Genomic DNA, 25705 nt, shown 5'->3' with positions numbered 1-25705 from the left:
TCTGAATTAAACTAAACGTAAAAACACTTAAATTCCTAACAGGACTACAGGAGCACCAACGCCATGGCTACGCGGCACACGGCGAGGAATAATCCCACGCACATTTTGAGCGATGTCTGTACACTGGCCATGACAGTTTCTCAGTTTGGACGCGGAGAGATATACATATCTCTAGTCTCTAGACCTGAAATGGTGCTCGCTCTCTCTCCCTCCCTCCCTCTCTGGAATGTGGATGAATCGGTCGGAGAGTTACACCCACTTCCACTTTTAAATCACGAAGAACAAAAAATATGGAAAGAAAAAAACACTTTTCACTTTAACATCATTAGGGACTAGGGAGCACAGAAGCGCAATTCCGCGGAGGCGGAGTCACAACCACCCACTTAGTTATTCCTCGTGCAAAAAGTGGAGTAAAATATAATTGCAGCTACTCAGACCGAGATAAACTCATGGGCATCCCAGCCGACGAGTGCGTGATGCCTCGTGCGGATTTGAGATAGCTTGGACAGTTGACATATAATACAAGATTATCCAAATATCGACAGGTCATTCCACCGGGAGAACAGATAGGGAAAATGGATCCAGATTAGCGAATAGATTTAACACATTTGTAGTTTTTTTTAATAAGGAGCACGTTGGTAGTTATCGCCTTGTTTTGAGTATATGGCGAGGTGAAGCTAATTAGGTTTGGTGACAGAACATCCTTGTCAGTTTCACTTCACTACTACTCCGCAGCACTTCCATAACTTCAGTGCTTATGGTTGATAGTGCCTAAATAGGTCTTAATTTCCATGAACCCGATACAAAGTCATGAACTATTCTGTCAGGTCTAAGAGCTAATAACTATACATTAATAACCCGGCAGGGCAACATGTGTTTCGGAAGACTACTACCCCCCCCCCCCCCCCCAAAAAAAAAAGATATAGCATTTCACGGTAACCTGGACAGCTGATCTTTCTGGGGGTCACTGGGAACGAACACCGGGAGCTGGTGCGACCGAGGCCCGGCAGACCTTTGGCTCGAGCCACCAGGATCTCTGAAGCTTCTTGCTGCGGGATCTGCAATCAGAGGTCCACCAAAGAATATATTCTGCCCGGTGTATAGAAGATCAGGATAGGCAGGGCGAGAGCTAGATCCCTGGTTTGCCTGAGCAGACACGAACCTGCCAGCTTCCTGATCCCAGTAAACAGATGACCGGGAGGATCTGTCCGCTTGTGGTGGGGGGTAGGACCTCCCTGCATTGGTGATTTCAGAGACAGGAGCTTCACTGACACTTGCTTTTGCTGAGAATGGAGACCTGTTTGCTGATGTCTGGTAGATTGGGTTGAAATGCTTGGATGGATGGTGCTCGGCTATGGGAGTTGAAGTCCGTGAGTTGCTCTGGAAGCTGCTCGGTGTCTGGGGGTACAACTCGATGTCATCTGCACTTGCTCTGCTTGGTGGATAAGAGGGCTTGTACTGCGAATTCCCGCAAGACCGAGGGTACCTATGGTGTCCGGTATCAGCACTTATGACACTGTTTCTGCTACTGAGGCTATCACTGTCTGCCTCATACTGGTTGCGAGTATTGATCGGTTTCAGCACGGACGAAGAGGCTCTGGCTTTCGCTGCTGCTTTCATGGCCTCATTTGAATCGAGCTTCGCAAGCTTCCACGCACTGATGCGGACTGGCCGTTTAGGATGGGTTTTGGTTCTTTCCATTGGGTCTGTGGTATCAGGATCAACAGTTGAAGGAACTCGGCCAGGCTCCAGGTGTGGGATGATTTCGTCCTGCAATGTGATGCAGACAGGATCAAATATATGCAAGATGACTCGCTCAGAAGGAAAAGATAGGTGCAACTTATAATTGCAGACAACTGTGACAGAACGAACAGCACTAATTTTGATAGATTGTCTGGGATAATGTGTGAGTTTCTGATAAGATTTGTTGAAGTTGAAATGATAGAACGCACATCAACTTGTGGTGCCTTCAATTATACTCACTCCAGTCACAAATAAGTGACGTCTTGGACTCTACAATCTTCAGAATGCAACTTTGACTGGTATTTTTTTTATTACAAGATATTATGAAACATAGCAAAAGTACGTTTTTATGAAAATATATTTCGAGACAAATCTACTCATGTCATTGAACTCAACACATAGAGAGCAATTTCTAATTTGTAAATAAAATTTAAAATGATTTACTTGGGGCAACCCAAAATGTGACTGCAGGGAGTAGAACAAAAACACAAGACAATGATACTAAGGAAAGATGACATTACATAGTACCTGGTCAATGAAGATACGTGGGGGAGTGCACCATGCGCCTTTGTAGTGCCGTGCAAACGAGCTCCCACTAAAAGCTGTTGGTGCAGAACTCATTGGAGAAGATGCCAAGCTTTGTTGGTCATCATTGACAGAAGGTCCAGGAGGTTCACTCTGAGCCCTCATGGCCACAACATATTCATAAGTTGTTATGCCCTGAAAAAAAAAAGTGCAACAAGAGTAACCATATCACTTGATGCATTCTTGGCCACGATATAGTAAAATGAGACAAATAATGACAAGTGACTAACCTTCCGGATTAATATCATATGGAAGAAAAATAGTTCTCCTAGTGGTACTGAAGCAAGCATTGAAAGAGCTGTAGCCAGGGCCTGGAGTCAGAAAGGTTTCTTTGTCAAGATTGTGGTACCTTACTAGCCATGCCATATCGTAATTCATAAACGATTGACTATCTCAGAGTCACCGCAGTTTACAGAACATTTATGTCCGCTCAATTTGACAGTTTAAATTACTGCCAGTATTAACTTCCTCGGCTATGATAATATTTCTCTTGTGTACGTAGTCAGCATGGACCTTGTATTTTCAGCTAAGACCTAAACCTCAATTGGACTAAAGGTCAAGTAAAATGTCTTGTTTGGACAAAGACTATTAGGGCTGATTTGGTGGATAGTGATCACGAGGGGATCCATGGGGAGGAATCTCCTTGCTATTCAATTAGCAAGGGGATTCCTCCCCCATGGATCCCCTCGTGATCTTGTCCACCAAATCAGCCCTTAATGTGGATTGTAGCAGATGTGCAATACGCTCAGCATTGGTTGTGCTGGGTTACAATTTCTGCTTCTAAAAGTTAGCAATTCCTTATTTTCACTTCTAGATAAGATTGGCCCCTTTTCATGCTAATGTATTGAACTATATATCTTGTCTTATCTCAACAGCCTAATTAAAGTTAGTACCTACCAGTTTGATTAACAAGGATCCTGAAATAGAGATGATGAAGTTTGCAAAATTAATAAAAATGTACATGAAAGAATCTGTTAACTATATAACAGAAAAAAACTCAAATTGTAAAGAGAAACTAGACTAATACATCAAAGTAATAATAATTTATAACTTACTACAATGGTTGCAAAGGGTGCACGTGAAAGACCGTAACCCAGCTTTTCCCCAATCTGATCTTCTATGACTGTCTTGTCAGTGAAGCAACGAACAAAAACAGCAATACCAACTCCACACTCAGCAGCAAGCTGAATTTAAGAAAATAGCAACTAATCACAAAAATGCTTTTGGAATAATCCACAAGATACAAGCTTGTTGGCGTTTAAAATGATGTAATGTTGACAGTTGGAAATATTAGTGTTCCATGATTTTTAACATACCCAAGCCAGACTCACAGCCATAAGGCATAAAAATGTGATATAATTTTTTCTTCCAACACAATTGTTCAGCCACTGCATCAAAAGATAAAACACAGGTTTGAGTAGTAACAGAAGGGAAAAATCAACAAAAATTAGAAAAGACGAAGAAAGCCAAATTAGCTATGTTGCATAATCCAGCTCGGTTTCTTGTTTCCTTGGCTGATTGGTTAGTTTTCTTTCTTAGCTAATTGATTGAGCCCTTTGTTTGGGCGTACCTATAGTGCGCTAGATGCATGCACCATACAATGGCTGTCTTTCCTTGTTTTCTGTTCCTGTTTTTAGACCCAAGTAACACGATATGACAAGCTATTGGCTGTGGGATAGCATGGTCCAGTAGAAGATATTGATGCCTGATTTGTGGCTGTGAGACTTTGTAATTGTATTTAATCAGATCAATAGAATATAAAAAGGTAGAGTATATTTTGGCAGCACCAAAAGGTCCAAAACTCAGTGTTCATGTTGAGTTTTTTTGTGAGCATTTGGGTTATCCACGGATCATCTCCAAAACTCAGTGTTCATGTTGAGTTTTTTTGTGAGCATTTGGGTTATCCACGGATCATCTTCTTTGTCTCCAACAAGGCATGCCGACAAGTAGATGATTAGATTTGGTATCAGAGCCACTATGTTGTCAAGGCCGTGCTAGCAGTCATGCAGCGGAACGAACTGCCTCGGCACCGCATTGCCGACAGGAGATGAGGAGTGGCTCTAGCAATGACGACTACAACCCGGTGATCTACCGGGTCATGAGAGAGTGGCGACAGTAGGCAGTACTCGTTGTTGACCAAGACCAACTACTATTCATGGCATGTGGATGGCAGTGAACATCAGCACCGTCAACTACACTGACAATCGCAATGCTCTAGAAGCCATCACCCTTGGTGACTAGTTGGTGTACCTCCGAAGATGCAAGGGGTGATCGCGAGCAAGGCAACCGCTAAGATTGCTAGTCGCACTCAAAAAATGCACCTCACCATGGACCGAATGCGCCAAGTGAAGGCGAACACGCTACAACGCAAGTTCGACTCGCATAGGTTCAACAACGGTAAGATGCCAACGACTTCAGCATGCGCATCACTGACGTAGTAAATCAACTGGAGGTCCTCGACACTAGGTACCAAGATTCAAATATCATGCGCAAATTCCTATAGGCCACTCCTCCAAGGTACTCGCATATCGTGATGGCGATCAAAATCCTTCTCGAACTTGACCAAGGATGAGTTGGCGGTGCATGTTGTGTCATGGCTCCACCGCTCTGGCAGTGGAAGCTCGACTACTCGAGCGGCAATTGAACATTGTCGAGCATGAGTCGTGGACGCCCTCAACATTGACATCACTCAGATTGCATGCGTCGTTGCCTGAAGCTTGAATGTGCCCTAGCAATGGCACGCCAGGTTCAGACACCTCGGGTTCTAGGGGCTTAGGGAAATGTCAGAGGGTGACATGGTGTGCAAACTACTATCGAACAACGACGTCGACCAGATCTAAGAGAGCTGCTAGGCCAGAAAGCAACGACGATGTTTGTTCCCATCGACCACCTAACACTACTCGAGACCTCGACGCCAACCACGACGTTAAGTCGCCTCTCCGGTTCAGGACGCTAGAAAATGTGCTCAAGTCGGTGGAAATTCTTGGCTTGGCAGAACGAGTTCATGGTGGATGAGGACTTGCTCCTTACCACCGATGATGATGAACCGAACATGTTCGTGGAGGCTCAAGGCAATGCCCGCTGACTCAAGGTGACGACAGAGCCACAGAGGAGATGACATCAATTGAGGAGAACAAGACGTGGGCTCATGTCGACCATCCTCCAAGCCATCACCCAATTGACATGAAGTGGGTTTACAAACTAAAGCGTAATGAGCAGGCATCATCGTCAAGCACAAGGCCCAGATTGTCAGCTTGTCGCCAAGGGGTAGATCCAGCAGTCGGGAATAGAAAACGATGAGGCATTTGCTCTGGTCGCACACACAGTTTATGTGTGGATGATGCTTGTTGCGGCTCAAAGGTAGGGCTGGAAAATAAGCTGGAGGCTCGCGAGCTGGCTCGAGCTTGGAGTGGCTCACGAGCCTCAAGCGAGCTAAACTGAGCCTATTTTTTGGCCTCGTTGGTGGAGCGAGCTGAGCCGAACTGGCTCGTTCGACTCGCGAGCTATGCCATACATGCTAAATTAATCAATCTATAGAATAATCTATACTAATCTATTAAGAACCTAATGTGGGCACCTGTTGATACCACGGCTTCACCTTCCCCACGCCCCTAGCGCCCGCGCGTGCGCAGGCGCAAAAAATAGTGTGAATCGAGTACTCAAACCCGCGCCCCTTTATCTTTGCCTTATCTAATTAATTGATTAATTAATATAAGATGCGTACCGTGGAACCAAACAAGCACCGGTTCCAATAAAAACTGTGAAGAAACCTTGGTATTTGAAAACCATGGTATTTATGTCATGACAATTATAAACCACAGTATTTAAAAACCATAGTTTTGAAATACTTTGGTTCCAAACAGGATACAATACTCCAAAAATATCATGGTACCTAGAATACCATGGTTTTAAAAACATAGTTTTCAGGAATGCAACCAAACACCCTATAGCATAAAATACTATGGTATTACTAAAAACCATGGTATTGCCTAGAAACTACAAAAATAATTTACTCCCAAACAGGGCATCAATGTGTTCTTGTAGTGTTTGTGCTGCTATTTGGGTGATCCAGGGATCATCTTCTTCGTCTCCGACAAGGCACGCTGTCAAGTAGAAGATTACAAGCTAGAGAAGATTTGATATAATACCCGGCAGTGATGATCAAACCCATCAACACACTTGTCGCAACTTCGACAGTGCTTGCTATGTTTGCGCACCTGTATCACAATACAAAGGGAACTGCACTTAGTATCGATTAAAACTTTGTGTTGATACCATGTGTCCAAACATAAAGTGCACTGAAAATTAATACAAAGAAAAGATAAGCAAGCATCATGGCAAATGAAGATGCCAGCTGCTGGCTTCCAAAAAGTAGAAGCACCGAATAGTCGTGAAAATATATAAACTAGTCATTTTCTTATGCTTAAATAAAAAAACTTTGTTGCATAAAAAATATCTAGCTAACAACATTCCAAACGGTTCCGTATTGAGAGTACCTAGAACTAAATGAATACAAAAGATAGCTAATATTTTTTAGGCACCAACTCTTAGCATCTGTTATGCTGCAACCAACAGTTTTAGTTTTAATGTACATGGGTACTTAATAAATTGGTAAACTGGAAGGAAAGAATTCAACAATATAATCTTGGTAAGATAAAGAGAAATTGGGTCAAACAGAAATATGGCACACTATGCACATCGACTACGGTTGGGGCTCAGCATAAAGTACCTCTGCGTTGCAAAGGGTGCAAAAGAGTGCCTCTTCACCATAATCTTCTTGATGGTTAGCTTCATCCCCTCCGCGACAGTCCCCAGTTGTAAAAATAGCGCAACAAAAACAAACCCTTCCAAAGCATGATTTATGCTTTCGGATATCCTCATCGTTCCTCAATCCTGGCTTACCAGCTTCATCTTGAGTGTCTACATGTGCTTTAAAACAGAAGATGAAGAAGTATTAGTAAATAAAGTGATAAGGTACAAAATACTACAGAAACATTGTTAATAAGCAAGATATACCTTCTGATTTATAAATTAGTATGTCATCCATGGAAATCAGGATGCCAGAGTCAGCAGGATCAATCGCAGTACATCTGACATATAGAATCAGCACAGATAAAGCCTGGCTAAACAGAAAACGAGTATCAAAGAAGTGATCATTTACTCAGATATTAGATCCAAGCATGGTAGGAAGGAACCTTACCAAAAAACTATAAATACCGACAGCGATATATTGATACAAGTCCTTCCCAAGAAATGGAGAGAAGAAAGCATAGAATGCTATACAAAGCACAGAGTACACTGTTATAGCCACCACCTGAAAAGAAATATATAAAAAATGTTATTCATACAATCATACTCTTCCACTGATAGGACCAATAGGGCATAGATAAGGATGTGTTGCCAGCAAGGATAGACTTTAGGAGGAAGCACAAATGAAATGTAAGGGGGCCACAAATTCAACAGAACTGAAGGCCATGACTCCCATAATGTACATAACAATCCCTATCTAAGACGGGAAGCTCCTAAGAGATATTACTAAACGATGAGCTTACAAGCATGGAAATTGATTATACTGTCAAGTTTACAAGTATGGACTCAAAAAATTATAATCACTTCCAAGAGAAAATATTTTTTTATAAGACAATCTCATTAGCTTAGGTTTTTCATAATTCTTCTACAGGACACTCGTAAAGTCATAGCAGCTCAGAATTCATAGCCTTTCCCTCAAATCTTGCACTTGCATTTAGACTTTATAGAGAAGGGGCAAATGAAAGTAAGCATGATGATTTGGCTCGTGAATGGATCCAGGCTACTGCTAACTGAATGTTCACCAGAAAATTCAAAACAATGGAAATACCTACTTGATACTATCGCATAATCAACATTGTTCCTAAGACAAAAACTAATATTATACTCATAGTTCATGCTTAAAAAATCTTGGTCACTAGTCACTACTCCACGATCCACTCTGACCTCACGGGGATACCGCTGTTCTCTGATACTGCATCAACAGAAGTAGGATATTACAATTCAATTCTTCAATGAATCCAGAAAAAGGCTTCATAACAACACGCTTCACAGAGCTGCCTAAGCTAATAGCTGGGCATTGACGCTCAAATAGGACACGACAAAGTACGACATTCAAACTCACCGATACATTAACAACTTTTTAATTCAGTGTAGCATGTTTTATTTTGGGCGTCTGGCTGTAGCACAAACAACTATTAATTTGCTGACACAGTGGCATAAAGCTAAGGAACATGCTAGTGGGTATGACCAGATCCAAATGAATGACAACAAACAGAACGCATCGGTTATTGTTTAGGAACACTGAAGCTTCCATTGTGAGGCTTAACGCAAAGGAAAGTAGAGTTCACACATTTCAACAGCAACCCCGAAAAATAGGGTCCATCATGAATCGAATACAACATTCAGTTTAACACAGCATAACTATATTAGACCTTGCAAAAATGAAGTTAGACATATTACGGAATAAGGTGAAAGCGCAAGGAGACAAAATAATAGCGCGGCAGCGAACAAATTTGTAGGTCAAGTCCGACATCACATGCTAGACGAAAGTGCAGAACGGCCCATGAGAATACCAACAAAAAGTGACACTTCTATTGGAGAAAGCGAAATGCCAGATAAAAAACAAGACACCTTCTATGCCGCAGAAGATCAGGATGTAGCTCTGCATAAAATTCAGGTAAACCTGCCGTTAGGATAAAACCTTAACCAAACCAAATCCATGTTCTACTGCTTCGCGTCAAACTAGAGAAGTAGCAGAAGTGACCAAATTCTCGCACGCTTTTCAGAGTATACAGAGCCGCGCAGACGCATCGGGAAAATAATGTTTAGAGAAGAGCAAAACACATCACATCGCATCGGATCGCATCAAATTAGGCTGGCCATAGCATTCCTCGTCAAAAGGTAAGCATAGCAACAGAAAAAATCGTTCGAACACCGACCGAAAGCGGAAAACCGAGCGGGCGACGGCACGCGCGACGGGATCCGAGACCACATTACGCGCTCAACTAGCACATACAGAGCGGAGGACAACTCATGGTGCGGAACAAGGAGAACCGCAGGCGAACCTGCAGGGTGTGGGCGGGGAGCTGCCACCCGTGGCGCCGCGCCATGGCGGCTGCCCGCTGCAGCAGAGGCGGCGCAGGACCGCAGGAGGAGGAAAGGAAGGAGGCGGCCACGGGATCAGCGGCACGTGTGCTGCATTGCGGTGCGGCGCGAGATCCCGAGCCCGCGGTCGAAGTGGAAGAAAACCCTAGTGCCCGTACGGCTGCCGCAGCGCGTGGCTTGTCAGGCAGCAGGCGGCAGGCGGAGTCGAGGACTGGACTCCAGGCCGAGGGAGGAGTGGGGAGGAGAGTAGGAGACCAGGGGCCGAGGCGGACGTGGTCAAGACGTGAAGTAGAACTGCAGAAGAGGTGTGGGCGGCGATGGGCGATGCGCAACGGCTTTGGATTCCTTCTTTCTGTCGGCTGGGGCCGCCCGGCCACTTGCAGTTGCAGTTGGTGTTTTCACTCCAAATCTGCAAACGATATTTTCCCCATTTTATCCGTTTTTTTGTTTTTTATAATTATATTTGTCTTAGGTTGTCTCCGATGAATCATTATAGACTAGGTGCGTGCCCGTGCGTTGCTACGATAGCTTAAAAATTGGTTCAAAATAGTGATGCAAGAATAATAAGTGCACGTGACAAACAATAGTCAAATACTCGAATGATGTTGATCCAAGAATAACTGTAACATTAACACTTAATACACTGAGATGCCAGCATACGAAGTGAAATGTCAAACAAAGCATTCATGAACAAATTTCTAAGTACAGATCTTTCATCTTCATATCCTATTATGCTATATCTAAAAGTTGTCCCCTTTTCAGATTAAACAAGCACAAATATACATCTTCACAATGCATTATTCAGATCTCCAAAACGCACGAAACCATATCCTTTGGGCCATCCAATCATCCTATCAACAACAACATTAGCTCCCTAACTGAAGGGTACTTAGCTCTGAACACATCTTCCAACATGGAGTCAGTAACACCATGAGCCAAATCACCAACAAATATTGTGTGATCAGAACCACTATCTCCACGCTTATCACCAGTGCTAGCAGAAGCCCAGTTCAGCTTAAAAGTCATCTCAACATTCGACATCATCTGCCCATTGAAGTTTATCAGAGTATGTTCTGCAGCAGCTCGAGAGGAAAACTCAATAAAACCATAGCCTTCTGAGTGCCCAGTCTGCTTGTTCCGTATAATTTTCACAGAAGTAATCTGCAGTTACTTGAAAGTATTAGGTCAACAAAAATAATTTAACAAAAGTATTAGGATTCCAATCAGACAACAAATATAGTAGATCAACTAAAATATATCCCGAGACTTATATTACTTAATCATTATATTGAACTCCCAATATAGAAGCAAATATAGTAGATCAACAAATATAGAAGCAAAAGCACCTGTCATTCTTGGTATGAGTTTGTTATAAATAAAGAGACAGGTTGCTCATCACCGGCCACCCTCAACAGAGATGTAGTCATTAAAAGTTGAAAACAGAAAAAAACACATTGGCATCTGTGCCTACAGCTTACAATCAGTCATATGCATGGTTCTGGGCCTAAAACCTAACATCTTGGTTTGGTTGAAATAAGAAGTAAATATGGAAGGAAGGCGCCCTTAGCTCATCAGGGAATACACTGAACTAAATGATCTAGTATCAAACTCTATAGCTATAACAGAAAACACAATAAATAAACAAGAGCATAACAACACCTACAGTCGCGGGCATATCAAAACCAAATTAGCCAAAGCAATCATGCAAGGGAGCTCACTCTCAGATTTCCAATGCTTCGGACAAACCATCAACTGTCTCAAGTCCGCCATGCACAACACGACCGCCTACCCGATCAAGGACCAGACAAAAGCTTGTTGATACCACCAAGCAAGTTACAAATCATAGACAATATAATTTCAGAACAGAAGCTTGCTGTGAAAGAAAAACACTGACATTGCGACTGCTGGGGCCGGGTGCTTGGCGGCGGATGGACAACCACAAGTTGGCGAGAGCGTGCGAGACAGAACAGGACGTGGGTGCGGCTGCTGGCATGAGACAGTGAGAGGGTTACCCTGAGGTTGTTCATATCCTAGATTTTGTGAACTCCGTACTCCACAGCCTACAATCTGTTTAGAAACATATTAGGTTGCAAATCATAGACTTAGCAGTCTGCCTTTCTTAAAAGCATGAAGTTAAGAATTTTGCTGCATATATGCAAAAGTCAAAATAGCATTAACCTTCGCTTAGCAAAGTACTGTTGGTGGCCAGCGCCATTAATTAATTTAGTAGAGGTTAATCATGGTTTAAGACTAAGGCATAGTTTAATGTGGATTCAGACTAACATAAAACTAACAACACACATTGGAGTGACATGATTGCAGTATACCATACAACATTATCATTTAATTTCCATTGAACATTTCCATAAACCAACAATATCATAGCTCCAGACTCCAGTTCATAGATCAGTTCTACTGTAATATAAGTTTAAAAACAAGGACAGCTCTTTATCAGAAGATGGTGACCATACCTTGACCTCAGCATACAGCTTCCTCTCCCAGAAATAGAGTTTCTCAAGTGCCGAGGATAGGCTCTGCGAGTCCACCATCCCTACCACTCCGACGTCCACGGCGTCCATGTCTTTGCACCCCAAATGAGCCACGGAGATAGCCGACATCATCTTTGAGGAAGCTGAACAAAGAATTAAGCATCAAGTGCACAAGTTACTGACAATCCGAGTCAAATTAGGCATGAAGTAAACAAGATGTAGCTCACATTGGTAGACTGAGTTGCGGCCTTGGTAGCTTGGCCTCTCGACTTCGAGCATTAGCGCGAGCTGCCTAGCCGCCTCGGCTGTGCGGACAAGCTGTGCCTTGATTTCACAAGCTACAATCGCGGGCATATCAAAACCAAATTAGCCAAAGCAATCATGCAAGGGAGCTCACTCTCAGATTTCCAATGCTTCGGACAAACCATCAACTGTCTCAAGTCCGCCATGCACAACACGACCGCCTACCCGATCAAGGACCAGACAAAAGCTTGTTGATACCACCAAGCAAGTTACAAATCATAGACAATATAATTTTAGAACAGAAGCTTGCTGTGAAAGAAAAACACTGACATTGCGACTGCTGGGGCCGGGTGCTTGGCGGCGGATGGACAACCACAAGTTGGCGAGAGCGTGCGAGACAGAACAGGACGTGGGTGCGGCTGCTGGCATGAGACAGTGAGAGGCTTACCCTGAGGTTGTTCATCTCCTAGATTTTGTGAACTCCGTACTCCGTACTCCACAGTCAAACGAAAGCAATCAAGCATGTTCATGACAATCTGTTTGAACTGATAAATAAACAAGAATAAAACAGCTCCCCCACACACAAATGTTTTTGAACTGATCAAGCATCTGGCTTAGTATAGGCATGCTCATGTGTACCTTTAAAAAGGAACCTACTTGTTACCCCCCAATACTACATAATTTTCCCTGTGCAAGAATCTAGCATAATCTGCTACTTGCATCCCTATTTAGCTTACCCATACTTAAGCATCATCGATACAACAACCCATGGCAATCTGCTACTCCAAGGTTTAGACAGACTATCAAGCATACAAAGACATGGAAGTGCCAGACTTGAAGTGAAGTAATGATGGATAGGTTATATTCATATAAATTAGTGTCTGCACCACAGACTTATTTAATTAAAAGAAAACCATGAGGAGATCCAACCCTAAGAAAGAGCCTATTGGAATCATCAGAACGGAATGGCTATAAGCATATCCCACAAGCAAATATCATTATGCCAATCCTCTATATTAAGGCAGTATGATTTACGATAATACCATTATGCATCAATGAGTCAATCCGAAAATACCATTATGCAGCCATAATATACAGTATTAAGGCAGTATGGACAGAACAATGCAAGCAAATATCAGCCTAAGTTAGCACAATGTCAGCATACTCCTCTGCAGCTAGAAGACTACTCTAGAAAAAACTTGTTTCTGCAAATGTCAAATATCCTAGTACCTATGCAGTATAAGATAGTGGAGATAGCTTGCGACATTATCTTTCCAGAAGGCAAGTGCCCTCTAACAGGTATGCTGCTAGTTACTAATTATACAATCTTATCCTCTATTTAACCATAAGCTGGCCATCAAACAGTGGAAACATGTGTCAGCATCAAGACCACTTTCCCAGAATCCCAGGTACAATGGTAGACAGGCTGATGACAATAGGGTTAGTTTTGCTTAAATAAACCCTACCAAAATCTTGGGTTTGGGTTGGATTAGTCTAGGGATTGATGATTAGTTTTTACATATCCAACATAAGACCAAGGATGTGTGTCTCACTGAGAGGCCACAGGTTCGAAGCAATTTGTATTTGTCGAAGAACAGGTTATCAATTCTCCAAACCACACTTATGAGCCTCCGACAAACACTACATCTTCTTATATCTAATATAAAACTAAAAAGGTTTATTAGAAAAGAGACCATCCTCACCTCCCTCCCGGGGTGGAAGGGGACATCAGGTCCGCCAGTTACCTCGACTGCCACGACTCCAGCAAGCTGCAACACCGCAACCGTAAATAAATTCGTGTTAGTCTATCTAATCATACGAAAGGATGGGTAATCGAAGTTGCAATAGGCAGGTAACCTGGTAGAAGTCAGCGTAGGATAGGATGGGGGATTGCTCCTTGATGGGCTCTAGCAGCCTGACGACAATTTCTATCCGGCGTTGGCTCCGTGCGCCTGCTCGGCGGGGTTCTTCATGGTGCCGAAGGGGCCCCCAGTTTTGGTATGCAGAAACTCCAGTAGGCCTTATTGCCTTAATTGTGTCTAAATAAAATAGGTAGCGAGCTTTTATGTTTGACAAGTGCAGTTACCATCCTTGAGACAATAGAAACCTCACCTTTGCTGAAGTATTCATAAGGTACAGATTTGGTTCATATGAAATGGTAACAAATGCATTTCATGCATAGCATCCAGCGATCAGGACTGCAGTGAAATGGAAACAAGAAAGCAATTTATTTTTTTTAAAAAAAGAGAAATGGTAACAAAGCAAGCATACCCAACAAAAAAAAGATTGGAGTACACTGACAAGCAAGGAGGGCGCGTGTAACAGAGCATGTTTGCAGGGACGCAACAAACGGGCGGCAGCAGCACGGACCTGGAGGCGGTGGTCCCCGCCGACGAACTTGACGCCGAGTATGTGCAGGTCGTCGTCGAGCTGCTCGAGGCGCTCGGTGCTGGTCGTCGCCGGCAGGCCGGGATTGACGTTGACGTCGCGCAGGCTGCCCACCTCGAGCTGGTCCCCGCGCACGACGCAGTTCCTGACGAATGGCTTGTACCGCTGCGGCTGGTCGAACCTCCGCACCAGCTCCCACACCTGCGATGCGATCGACGGCGTCAGCTTCCAATCGATTTGATGCCAGCCGCGATTCACCCAACATCACGAGAACACGTCGGTGGGGGTGGGGGAGAGAGACACCCAACAAGGCATGGGGAATCGGACGAAGGACTCCAGATCCGAAGAGAAATAGCAGCCCAGACGCGAGGCAGTCCAACCGCTGAACCACCGGGGCCAGCCGCGTTGAGGGTAGGAAAGAGCGGGGTGGAGGGGGGGGGACATACGAGGTGGACGGGCGCCTTGATGTGCTTGACGAGGGTGGAGGTGCACTGGTGCTCGGTCGGCGCGTGGCGGTGCATGCGGCGCACGTACTCTGCCTCCCCTCCGGCGTTGGCGACGACGTGCTCCGCCCGCGCCGTGCTGCCGCCGACGAGACCCACCATCTCCGGCTCCCTCCTCCTGCTCAGCCGCGGCTTCGATCGGGCGGTTGCTTCGCGTCGCCGGCGTCTCTCCAGCTCCTCGCCCTTTTGCTTGCTTGTTGGCTCGCCTGGCTGGATGGATGAGAACGAGAGAGAGAGAGGAAAAGGGAGTCGGAGCGGAGACAGTGGGTTTCTGCTGGCCTGGGCTAGTCGGAGCGGAGACAGTGGGTTTCTCTTTTTTTTCCGGAGGTTGGGCGGGTGGGTGGGCGGAGGTGGGGAGCGGCTCCGCAGGCGGGGTGCGCCATGGTCGCCGGCGGCGAGAAGGCCCCGAACACGTAGATCTGTGAGGTGGAAGTGAAGCTGTGTGCGGCGGGGTTTGCGGCGTGCGGGGTTGCGAGCGGCCGCGGCGGGAGGGCGGTTCGCGGGATTGCGGGCGGGCGCGTGTAGAGGCGGGGGCAGTCTACAATTGGCTCTTAATAGTTGTAGAGATTGTATTGTTTCTGGTGTGAAATTTAAAACAGAAGTTAAAATGAGTAAGAAGCTAGAGTTATAATGACTATAGTTTTCAAAACTACTTGTTTGGGAGTAAGTGGAATTTGAGGGCTTGAGGGGGCTAGAATATCCTAATATTCAAAAATAGTAGAGGTTCTAGCTCCCTCAATCCACTTTATTCTACTTGTTCTTAAACAAGTTCTAAGTTTTTAACAAAATAAACAAGTTCACTGATAACTTTCTATCTTAACTTCTATTCTTTATATAATTAGGGCTATTTTGGAAACTTAAATCTTTTTTGGATTCCCAAAGATTGGATGAAAAATAAACTAATTTTCACTCAATCTCTCGAAATCCTAGAGAGGATTTAAGGGCACGTTTGGAAGTAAAGTGTTTTAAAGTTTATATGCAATACCATGGTTTGGAGTAATATCTTAGTATTTTATGTCATAAGATGTTTGGTTGCATTCTTGAAAACTATGTTTTGAAAACCAGATTATTTTAGATACCATGGTATTTTTGGAGTATTAAAAACTCCACTCTTAAAGCAGCTCTAACAGCTTCGTCAAAGATACTCCGCTAGGTAAAAAAAAGAGAGAGAGTGCGCAGGAAAATCGGATCAACAGCCTCGCCATGAACCTTGGTACTTCATCGTGCTCGGCATTGCGTCCGCTTCACTCGCCATCACCCGCATGCCCCCCACTACAGGAAACACCTAAATTTTCGTGGCCAAAAACTCACGAAAATAAGCGTAAACCGACGAAAATACACTATTTTCGTCGGCAGACCGACGAAAATAACCGCCGAAAATAAGTTCGACGAAAATAGGCAACTATTTACGTCGGTACCGACGAAAATGATTTATTTTCGTCGGCTTCCCCAAAGCCGACGAAAATAGTTGGTCGGTGGCCGACGAAAATAGGGGCCTGATTTTCGTCGGGCCCGGTGGTGGCCGACGAAAATAGCTGGCAGTATTTTTGTCAGCCTGCAATCAGGCCGACGAAAATTCATGATACCCCCCCCCCCAAAACAGAATTTTGTGCACCTTTCAATTGACAGCAAAAGACACAATTCACAATTCACATATACAGATTCACAAGTAAAATACACAATTCACAAAACACATTCACAACCTTCCATAGTACATAAATAGTCCATAGTCCATACATAGTTTTCGTGGGAGTTTTGGTCATACACATCCATAGTTTCAAACATTCACAATCAATACACATTCAAACAAACTCACTACTCACTACTCACTCCTGCGGGTTGTGCGAGTTTTGGCCACTGCCTCCAGAACCATGGACGAAGAAGTCTTGGACGTTGACAACACTGTAAGGAAAATGGACCCCGGGCCATTTGGCTAATTGAGTTTTGGTGTTTGATGAACAACACAATCCGTGAACTAATAAGTTTTCTAGTGTTTGTGTTTGTAGTTCACAGGATGCGAAGAGAATTGGACCAAGGCAATGAGGATGCAACACCTCAAAAGAAGACATAAAAAGATGCATAGGAGTCCAATACTCAAGAACAAAGAAGCCCGAAGAAATCAGCGAAGAAATCCAAGATAAGGGCTGTCAGCCAGCGCCTGGTGGCGCACCGGACATTGGTGTCCGGTGTGCACCGGACTGTCCGGTGAGGCACCGGACAGTCTGCGCAGAGAGGCCACAGACAGGCGCTCTCTGGCTGTAGCACCGGACTGTCCGGTGTGCACCGGACTGTCCGGTGTGCCAACGGGCAGACGGCAACGGTCGGATCCAACGGTCGACTGCTACAGGCGCCAACGGTCAGCTGACGTGGCGTGCACCGGACATCTACTGTGCAGTGTCCGGTGGTGCACCGGACTGTCCGGTGCACCCGTCGACAGAAAGCTGCTGCTTTCTGTCCAACGGCTAGTTTGGGGTGTGGAGGCTATAAATACCACCCCAACCGGCCATTCTCAAGTGTGAGAGCCCAAGCAACATACCAAGACACATAGTGCATATTTCCAAGAGCTCAAACACCCAAGTGCTTAATAGAATCACTCGGTGATTAGCGTAGGTGCTTTGCGAAGTGCTTAGGTTAGTTAGACCGCTTTAGCGCTTGCTCTAGGTGAACCCTAGATTGTTGAGTGAGTTTAGATAAACCTCACAACCCCTCGGCTCTTGCGTGAGTCGTTGTAATTGTACCGAGTGGGGCGAGAGTCTTGCGAGACCGTGACAACCGCGTTTGTGTCACGGCCGCCACCGTGTACCGAAGGGAACGAGGCCTGCGGCGTTTCGGCCGGAAGCTCGATAGTGGAGACGGCGGGGAGCGTCCGAGAGGAGCCGGAAGCGGAGCACCACTTGCGCGTGGAGAAGGCCCGTGGCTCTCTACGGAGTTACTCGACCGTGGTGCTTGGCCCTCGCGTGGGCTTCCCTTTGCGTAGGGGCACCAACGAGGATTAGTCGGGACCTTGCGTGGTTCCGGATACCTCGGTAAAAATACCGGCGTCATCCACGAGAGTTTGCTTCTCTACTTAGCTCTTTACATTCCGCATTTATATTAAGCATTTAAGTTTCAATCTTGTAGTCATACTTATTTAGTGTAGATTGAAACTTAGCCTTTGCGGTAGAGATAGCAACACTTAGACAAAACCTAGTTTGCACATTCTAGTTTTGATTATTTGCATAGGTTTTGCTCTAGGGATTTAATTGTGGCCTAGTTTAGTAAAAGTTCTAGAAGTCCTAATTCACCCCCCTCTTAGGCGTCACCCGTTTCCTACAAGCACCCTCCGATCCCTGAGCATGTGACGCTGAACCCTGCAATTCATCAATCATTCAAATAAGGTTGTGTTTTGCTATCCCTGTACCTATACATTGCTATGTTTGGTCACCATTTGCATAAAACTAAACATGGAACGTCACCTGTGATCCATGGTGATGAGGGGGCTGTGCATGCATCCACGGATATTGTTGTGTTGGCCACCCCTGAGGTGGTGGCACCCACCCCGTCGGTGGCGGTGCCATCCACGCTTGAAATGGCTGAGAGCCCGCCGGTGGCTGGGAGACCGATGGCACCCATCCCGGGACTGGCTGCGATCCTTGGGGTGGTGGAGGCGTCCAAGTGCCTGGAGGTGCCTGCGTTCACCCAACACCGGTCCACTGTGGCTGCGACGCTAGAGCTTGTCCTGACCACTGTCCCCATCCTTGTGCATGCGAGTCATTTTTTATAATAAAAAAGAGTTGTTATGGAATTGAAGTGTTCAAATAGTGTTACCTGGGGAGGGCGAAAAGCGGGCAAGTTCATATCAGGGCCGAGTCGAGTAGTCATTTCCTGCAAATGGATGAAACGTTAGAATCGCAACATTATACTTTGAATTCAATGACACGTGATGAGATAGACGAATTACCTGAAAATAAGAAGCCATATACCGTGCCAGCTGTCCGACCTGCTCCTGCGCTACTCGAGCCTGCTCCTGTGCTGCTCGAGCCTGCTCCTGTGCTGCCCGAGTCTCCTCCTCCAGCTGAGCCTCTCGAGCAGACTTGGAGGAGCGAGAACTCCCTGCCGAAGACGATGCCTTCCCTTGACCTATTGTCCTGTTGTACTCCACAACGCCGGTGCCAAAGGCAAACCTGCATGATACACATAGTTGAGCCATTAAGTGGACACATTCTTGTTAATGAAATTGTCGAATCAAAGACAACCACCTCACCTGCCATGCTTTCTACCCCCACCACTGTGGTACAACGCCGAGGCATCTAAGTCTGAATGCATCCAGTCGAAATCAGGCCCATGGCGTTGAGTCATTTCCTCCCCATATGCATTCTGCAAAAAAATTAGAGTTGGAGTTAGACATAAAACATGCAATTTAATTCGTAAATACAAACTTGTTTACCATTTTCTCCCTTGCCGCCTCACTGCATAGCTCATCAGGGTTCGCCGGATCAAGGCCACGGTGACCACGGACGTAAACCTCCATAAAACATGGAGCAACTCCACTTTCAGCTTCCTGCATAAAAAAGAAGAGTTAAACCATAGAATTTTCATAGATGTAACATACAAGTTTGATTTATATACTTACCATGCGGCGTGCGGTACCAAGGTGTCCATCGGCGCCGTACCTGTGCCCCGGTCCTTCAGTGTCACGGTTGGTACGGTGCTTCTGGAACTCTGCAATCCACTCAGGCGACACCCATCTCTTAGCCAACCACCTCCAGGCTTCCATGTCCTTCGCCAGCCAATCCACAACGCTCTCCAGGTACTACTCCTCTGGGAGGTAGATCTCATTGGCCCCTAATGCTTTGCTCATTTTCTGCCCCTTTATCTTCTTGTAGTAGTAGTTGACGGCTGCGATGCGAGCATTGTACATGGCATCCTTGACTACCTTATCAGCGCACTTCCTAAAGTGCCTCTTCACACGTGCCCATTGAGCCTGATCCTCCTCGATCTCATTCGGCAATTAGAACCTCCCCTACATATCAATGGAGAAGTTAAGTTAAAGTAAGATTAGGAGAAGCAATAATTCAGTGAATTGCTTATATACGAAAGTAAACTCACCCAGAACTTGTCCCACACAGCCACCTGACAAGTCCTTCGTTTTTGTTCCGAACTTCCCCCTCCGCTACTGCTTTCCCCTGGCTCCCCTGGCTGGACATAGTCCTTCAGACCCCAGTCAGCCCACTGCTGCCTGCCCCCATAGGGTCAACCTCCTCATCCTGCTCACCCTCATCATCCTGCTCACCCTCCTCACCCTGCACATGAGCATCCTGCTGAGGAGCCTCCTGCTCACCCTCCTCACCCTGCACTTCGTCTAGACAGTCGAGAAGTTGTTGCTGCCTATGTTGGCTCTGTGAGGTGGCCTAAAAAAGCCCACTGCCCGAGCTGTCCTCGATGGCCGCGCTGCCCCCACTCCTCCTCGATCTCCTATGCTTGAACATGTTCAACTGTAGATAAATTAATGTCAAACCACGGTATATGAAACAAATAATATGAAAATTAATAATGTGAAAATTGGAATACATAGTTTAATTGATTAACTAAAAGAAACATACTAATCAAAAGTCATTCGCATCCGATGATGCTTCTTCGGCTCGTTGTTTATTCATACGCTCTTAATTTCGTTGGATCCTTACTGATCTTCTAACGACGACAGGTCGTTTGCGCTTTGACCTAGGTTCTTCAATTAAGTCGCTTGAATTGCAACATAGATTTTCAAGGCCTTCTCCATTGGTCACATGGAATCGGTGAGCTATTGATAGTCGCCTAGAGGGGGGGTGAATAGGGCGAAACTGAAATTTACAAATATAAACACAACTACAAGCCGGGTTAGCGTTAGAAATAAAATCGAGTCCGCGAGAGAGGGCGGAAAACAAATCGCAAGCAAATGAAGAGTGTGACACGCGGATTTGTTTTACCAAGGTTCGGTTCTCGCAAACCTACTCCCCGTTGAGGAGGCCACAAAGGCCGGGTCTTTTTCAACCCTTTCCCTCTCTCAAACGGTCTCTCGGACCGAGTGAGCTTCTCTTCTCAAATCACTTGGGAATCAAACTTCCCGCAAGGACCACCACACAATTGGTGTCTCTTGCCTCAATTACAAGTGAGTGTTTGATCACAAGAAAGAATGCCAAAGAAAAGAAGCGATCCAAGCGCAAGAGCTCAAATGAACACTACAAATCACTCTCTCTAGTCACTAAAGCTTTGTGTGGAGTTGGGAGAGGATTTGATCTCTTTTGGTGTGCTTTGTAATGAATGCTAGCTCTTGTATAGTGGTTGAAAGCTGAAAAACTTGGATGCAATGAATGGTGGGGTGGTTGGGGTATTTATAGCCCCAACCACCAAACTTGACCGTTGGTGGAGGCTGTCTGTCGTATGGTGCACCGGACAGTCCGGTGCACACCGGACATGTCCGGTGCGCCAGCCACGTCACCAATGCCGTTGGATTCCGACCGTTGGAGCTCTGACTTCTGGGCCCGCCTGGATGTCCGGTGGCGCACCGGACATGCACTGTAGATTGTCCGGTGCGCCAGTATGGGCGTGCCTGACCTCTGCGCGCGCAGCGCGCGCATTTAATGCGTCGCAGGTAGCCGTTGGCGCCGAAATAGCCGTTGCCCCGCTGTTACACCGGACAGTCCGGTGTACACCAGACAGTCCGGTGAATTATAGCGGAGCGGCTGAAGTGAATTCCCGAGGCTGGCGAGTTCCGGAGGGCACCCTTTCTTGGAGCACCGGACACTGTCCGGTGTACACCGGACAGTCCGGTGAATTATAGCGGAGTGCCTCTGGAAATTCCTGAAGGTGGCAAGTTTGAGTTGAAGTCCTCTGGTGCACCGGACACTGTCCGGTGGTGCATCGGACACTGTCCGGTGTACATCGGACAGTCTGGTGCCTCCAGACCAGAGGTGCCTTCGATCTTTTTATTGGTCAAGTGTGAACCTTTTACACCTGTAAAACTTATACACTAGAGCAAACTAGTTAGTCCAATTATTTGTGTTGGGCAATTCAACCACCAAAATTATTTAGGAACTAGGTGTAAGCCTAATTCCCTTTCAATCTCCCCTTTTTTGGTGACTGATGCCAACACAAACCAAAGCAAGTATAGAAGTGCATAATTGAACTAGTTTGCATAATGTAAGTGTAAAGGTTGCTTGGAATTGAGCCAATATTAATACTTACAAGATATGCATGGATTGTTTCTTTATTTTTGACATTTTGGACCACGCTTGCACCACATGTTTTGTTTTTGCAAATTCTTTTGTAAATCTTTTTCAAAGTTCTTTTGCAAATAGTCAAAGGTAAATGAATAAGATTTGGCAAAGCATTTTCAAGATTTGAAATTTTCTCCCCCTATTTCAAATGCTTTTCCTTTGACTAAACAAAACTCCCCCTAAATGAGATCCTCCTCTTAGTGTTCAAGAGGGTTTTGATATATCTTTTTTGAAATACTACTTTCTTCCCCTTTTGAACACAATTAGATACCAATTGAAAATTCTCTTTAAAAATCTAAGTTTTTGAAATTGGTGGTGGTGTGGTCCTTTTGCTTTGGGCTCATATTTTCTCCCCCTTTGGCATGAATCGCCAAAAACGGTATCATTAGAGCCCTCAAAGTACTTTCTTCCCCTTTGGTCATAAATAATTGAGTTAAGATTGTACCAAAGACGAAGTCCTTTTGCTCTCTCCCCCAAAGATGGAGAGTGGCTCGGAGCGACGACGAAGGATGAGTTATGGAGTGGAAGCCTTTGTCTTCGCCGAAGACTCCAATTCCCTTTCAATACACCTATGACTTGGTTTGAAATAGACTTGAAAACACATTAGTCATAGCATATGAAAGAGACATGATCAAAGGTATATAGATGAGCTATGTGTGCAAGTTAGCAAAAGAAATTGCGTGAATCAAGAATATTGAGCTCATGCCTAAGTTTGTTAAAAGTTTGTTCATCAAGAGGCTTGGTAAAGATATCGGCTAATTGATCTTTAGTGTTAATGTAAGAAATCTCGATATCTCCCCTTTGCTGGTGATCCCTAAGAAAATGATACCGAATGGCTATGTGTTTAGTGCGACTATGCTCGACGGGATTATCCGCCATCTTGATTGCACTCTCATTATCACATAGCAAAGGGACTTTGGTTAATTTGTAACCGTAGTCCCGCAGGGTTTGCCTCATCCAAAGCAATTGCGCGCAACAATGGCCTGCGGCAATGTACTCGGCTTCGGCGGTAGAAAGAGCGACCGAATTTTGCTTCTTTGAAGCCCAAGACACCAAGGATCTTCCCAAGAACTGGCAAGTCCCCGATGTGCTCTTCCTATTGATTTTGCACCCCGCCCAATCGGCATCCGAATAACCAATCAAATCAAAAGTGGATCCCCTAGGATACCAAAGCCCAAACTTAGGTGTATAAGCCAAATATCTCAAGATTCGTTTTATGGCCGTAAGGTGAGCTTCCTTAGGGTCGGCTTGGAATCTTGCACACATGCATATGGAAAGCATAATATCCGGTCGAGATGCACATAAATAGAGTAAAGAACCTATCATCGACCGATATACCTTTTGATCCACGGACTTACCTCCTGTGTCGAGGTCGAGATGCCCATTAGTTCCCATGGGTGTCTTGATGGGCTTGGCATCCTTCATCCCAAACTTGTTTAGAATGTCTTGAGTATACTTCGTTTGGCTAATGAAGGTGCCCTCTTGGAGTTGCTTTACTTGAAATCCCAAGAAATACTTCAACTCCTGATAGTCGCCTAGAGGGGGGGTGAATAGGGCGAAACTGAAATTTACAAATATAAACACAACTACAAGCCGGGTTAGCGTTAGAAATATAAACGAGTCCGAGAGAGAGGGCGCAAAACAAATCCCAAGCGAATAAGCAAGTGAGACACGGAGATTTGTTTTACCGAGGTTCGGTTCTTGCAAACCTACTCCCCGTTGAGGAGGCCACAAAGGCCGGGTCTCTTTCAACCCTTCCCTCTCTCAAACGGTCCCTCGGACCGAGTGAGCTTCTCTTCTCTAATCAAAGCCGGGAACAAAACTTCCCCGCAAGGGCCACCACACAATTGGTGCCTCTTGCCTTGATTACAATGGAGTTGTGATCTCAAGAACAAGTGAGAAAAAAGAAGCAATCCAAGCGCAAGAGCTCAAATGAACACGGCAAATCACTCTCACTAGTCACTAGGGCTTTGTGCGGAATTGGAGAGGATTTGATTTCTTTAGTGTGTCTAGAATTGAATGCTAGAGCTCTTGTATTAGTTGAGAAGTGGAAAACTTGGATGCAATGAATGGTGGGGTGGTTGGGGTATTTATAGCCCCAACCACCAAACTTGACCGTTGGCTGGAGGCTTCTGCTCGATGGCGCACCGGACAGTCCGGTGCACACCGGACAGTCCGGTGCCCCTGCCACGTCATCACTGCCGTTGGATTCTGACCGTTGGAGCTTCTGACTTGTGGGCCCGCCTGGGTGTCCGGTGCACACCGGACATGTACTGTTTGATGTCCGGTGCACCGGTATGGGCGATTCTGACTTCTGCGCGCGCTGTGCGCGCATTAAATGTTCCGCAGGGAGCCGTTGGCGCCGAAAAGAGCCGTTGCTCCGCTGGCACACCGGACAGTCCGGTGCACACCGGACAGTCCGGTGAATTTTAGCGGAGTGGCTGCTGCGCGAACCCGAGGCTGGCGAGTTCAGGAGGCCGAGCTTCCTTGGAGCACCGGACATGTCCGGTGCACACCGGACAGTCCGGTGAATTATAGCGCGCCGGCTTCCGAGAATTCCCGAGGGCGAAGAGTTTGAGTCTGAGTCCCCTGGTGCACCGGACAGGTACTGTTCACTGTCCGGTGGCACACCGGACAGTCCGGTGCGCCAGACCAGGGGTGCCCTCGGTTGCCCCTTTGCTCCTTTATTGAATCCAAAACTTGGTCTTTTTATTGGCTGAGTGTGAACCTTTTACACCTGTATAATCTATACACTTGGGCAAACTAGTTAGTCCAAAGATTTGTGTTGGGCAATTCAACCACCAAAATTATTTAGGAACTAGGTGTAAGCCTAATTCCCTTTCAATCTCCCCCTTTTTGGTGATTGATGCCAACACAAACCAAAGCAAATAGAGATGTGCATAATTGAACTAGTTTGCATAATGTAAGTGTAAAGGTTGCTTGGAATTGAGCCAATATTACTACTTACAAGATATGCATGGAATGTTTCTTTCTTATTTAGTATTTTGGACCACGTTTGCACCACGAGTTTTGTTTTTGCAAATTCTTTTGTAAATCCTTTTCAAAGTTCTTTTGCAAATAGTCAAAAGTAAATGAATGAGAGTTTGTAAAGCATTTTCAAGATTTGGAATTTTCTCCCCCTGTTTCAAATGCTTTTCCTTTGACTAAACAAAACTCCCCCTAAATTAAATCCTCCTCTTAGTGTTCAAGAGGGTTTTGAAGTAAGATTTTTGAAATCCCCCTTTTGAACATAATAGGATAACAATTGATAAATACTTTTGGAAAACGCTAAGTTTTTGAAATTGGTGGTGGTGGTGCGGTCCTTTTGCTTTGGGCTCCTTTCTCCCCCTTTTTGGCATGAATCGCCAAAAACGGAATCATTAGA

At 45.4% G+C, this 25705-nt stretch overlaps 2 protein-coding genes across 8 annotated transcripts; both read right to left on the bottom strand.

The window, feature by feature from the left end:
- Window positions 1-576: 576 nt before the first annotated feature.
- On the bottom strand, window positions 577-9776 carry LOC100279394 (Protein S-acyltransferase 21). Of its 6 annotated transcripts, none has more exons than XM_020547651.3 (10): window positions 8989-9339; window positions 7529-7642; window positions 7345-7451; window positions 7058-7257; window positions 6477-6545; window positions 3645-3716; window positions 3384-3512; window positions 2559-2639; window positions 2272-2463; window positions 577-1770 (listed from the first exon to the last, which is right to left on the bottom strand). In XM_020547651.3, exons 2-10 carry the CDS (start codon window positions 7597-7599, stop codon window positions 931-933), a joined length of 1761 nt encoding a protein of 586 aa, XP_020403240.1. In that variant the 5' UTR covers window positions 7600-7642; window positions 8989-9339; the 3' UTR covers window positions 577-930.
- A 363-nt stretch (window positions 9777-10139) lies between these two features.
- On the bottom strand, window positions 10140-15641 carry LOC103646020 (abscisic acid receptor PYL5). 2 transcript variants are annotated; one of them, XM_035965198.1, is made up of 10 exons: window positions 15029-15641; window positions 14565-14783; window positions 14307-14392; window positions 14052-14233; window positions 12525-13963; window positions 12179-12415; window positions 11934-12094; window positions 11357-11529; window positions 11181-11247; window positions 10140-10623 (listed from the first exon to the last, which is right to left on the bottom strand). In XM_035965198.1, exons 1-3 carry the CDS (start codon window positions 15185-15187, stop codon window positions 14387-14389), a joined length of 384 nt encoding a protein of 127 aa, XP_035821091.1. In that variant the 5' UTR covers window positions 15188-15641; the 3' UTR covers window positions 10140-10623; window positions 11181-11247; window positions 11357-11529; window positions 11934-12094; window positions 12179-12415; window positions 12525-13963; window positions 14052-14233; window positions 14307-14386. The 2 variants fall into 2 exon arrangements, with proteins under 2 accessions (XP_035821091.1, XP_035821090.1); XM_035965197.1 differs by lacking the exons at window positions 10140-10623; window positions 14565-14783; window positions 15029-15641 and having other exon boundaries at window positions 11181-11529; window positions 12525-14377.
- Between the last annotated feature and the right edge of the window lie 10064 nt (window positions 15642-25705).

The sequence above is a fragment of the Zea mays genome, chromosome 2 (assembly GCF_902167145.1).
Source record: "Zea mays cultivar B73 chromosome 2, Zm-B73-REFERENCE-NAM-5.0, whole genome shotgun sequence".
In the NCBI taxonomy this organism is placed as follows: domain Eukaryota; kingdom Viridiplantae; phylum Streptophyta; class Magnoliopsida; order Poales; family Poaceae; genus Zea; species Zea mays.
Note: the sequence above shows the minus strand (reverse complement) of the source record. Positions and strands in the feature narration are given on the sequence as shown.

What these genes read in the sequence shown, in the direction of transcription:
- LOC103646020 (XM_035965197.1), bottom strand. Translation starts at nt 12,305, where the DNA reads ATGCCCGCGATTGTAGCTTGTGAAATCAAGGCACAGCTTGTCCGCACA. An exon ending in CCGCAACTCAGTCTACCAAT is followed by an intron (nt 12,095 to 12,178) that starts GTGAGCTACATC and finishes TTCTTTGTTCAG; the next exon opens with CTTCCTCAAAGATGATGTCG. An exon ending in AGCTGTATGCTGAGGTCAAG is followed by an intron (nt 11,530 to 11,933) that starts GTATGGTCACCA and finishes GTTTCTAAACAG; the next exon opens with ATTGTAGGCTGTGGAGTACG.
- LOC100279394 (XM_008669557.4), bottom strand. Translation starts at nt 9,467, where the DNA reads ATGGCGCGGCGCCACGGGTGGCAGCTCCCCGCCCACACCCTGCAG. An exon ending in TCCCCGCCCACACCCTGCAG is followed by an intron (nt 7,643 to 9,422) that starts GTTCGCCTGCGG and finishes ATTTCTTTTCAG; the next exon opens with GTGGTGGCTATAACAGTGTA. An exon ending in ATATGATATTAATCCGGAAG is followed by an intron (nt 2,464 to 2,558) that starts GTTAGTCACTTG and finishes TTTTTTTTTCAG; the next exon opens with GGCATAACAACTTATGAATA.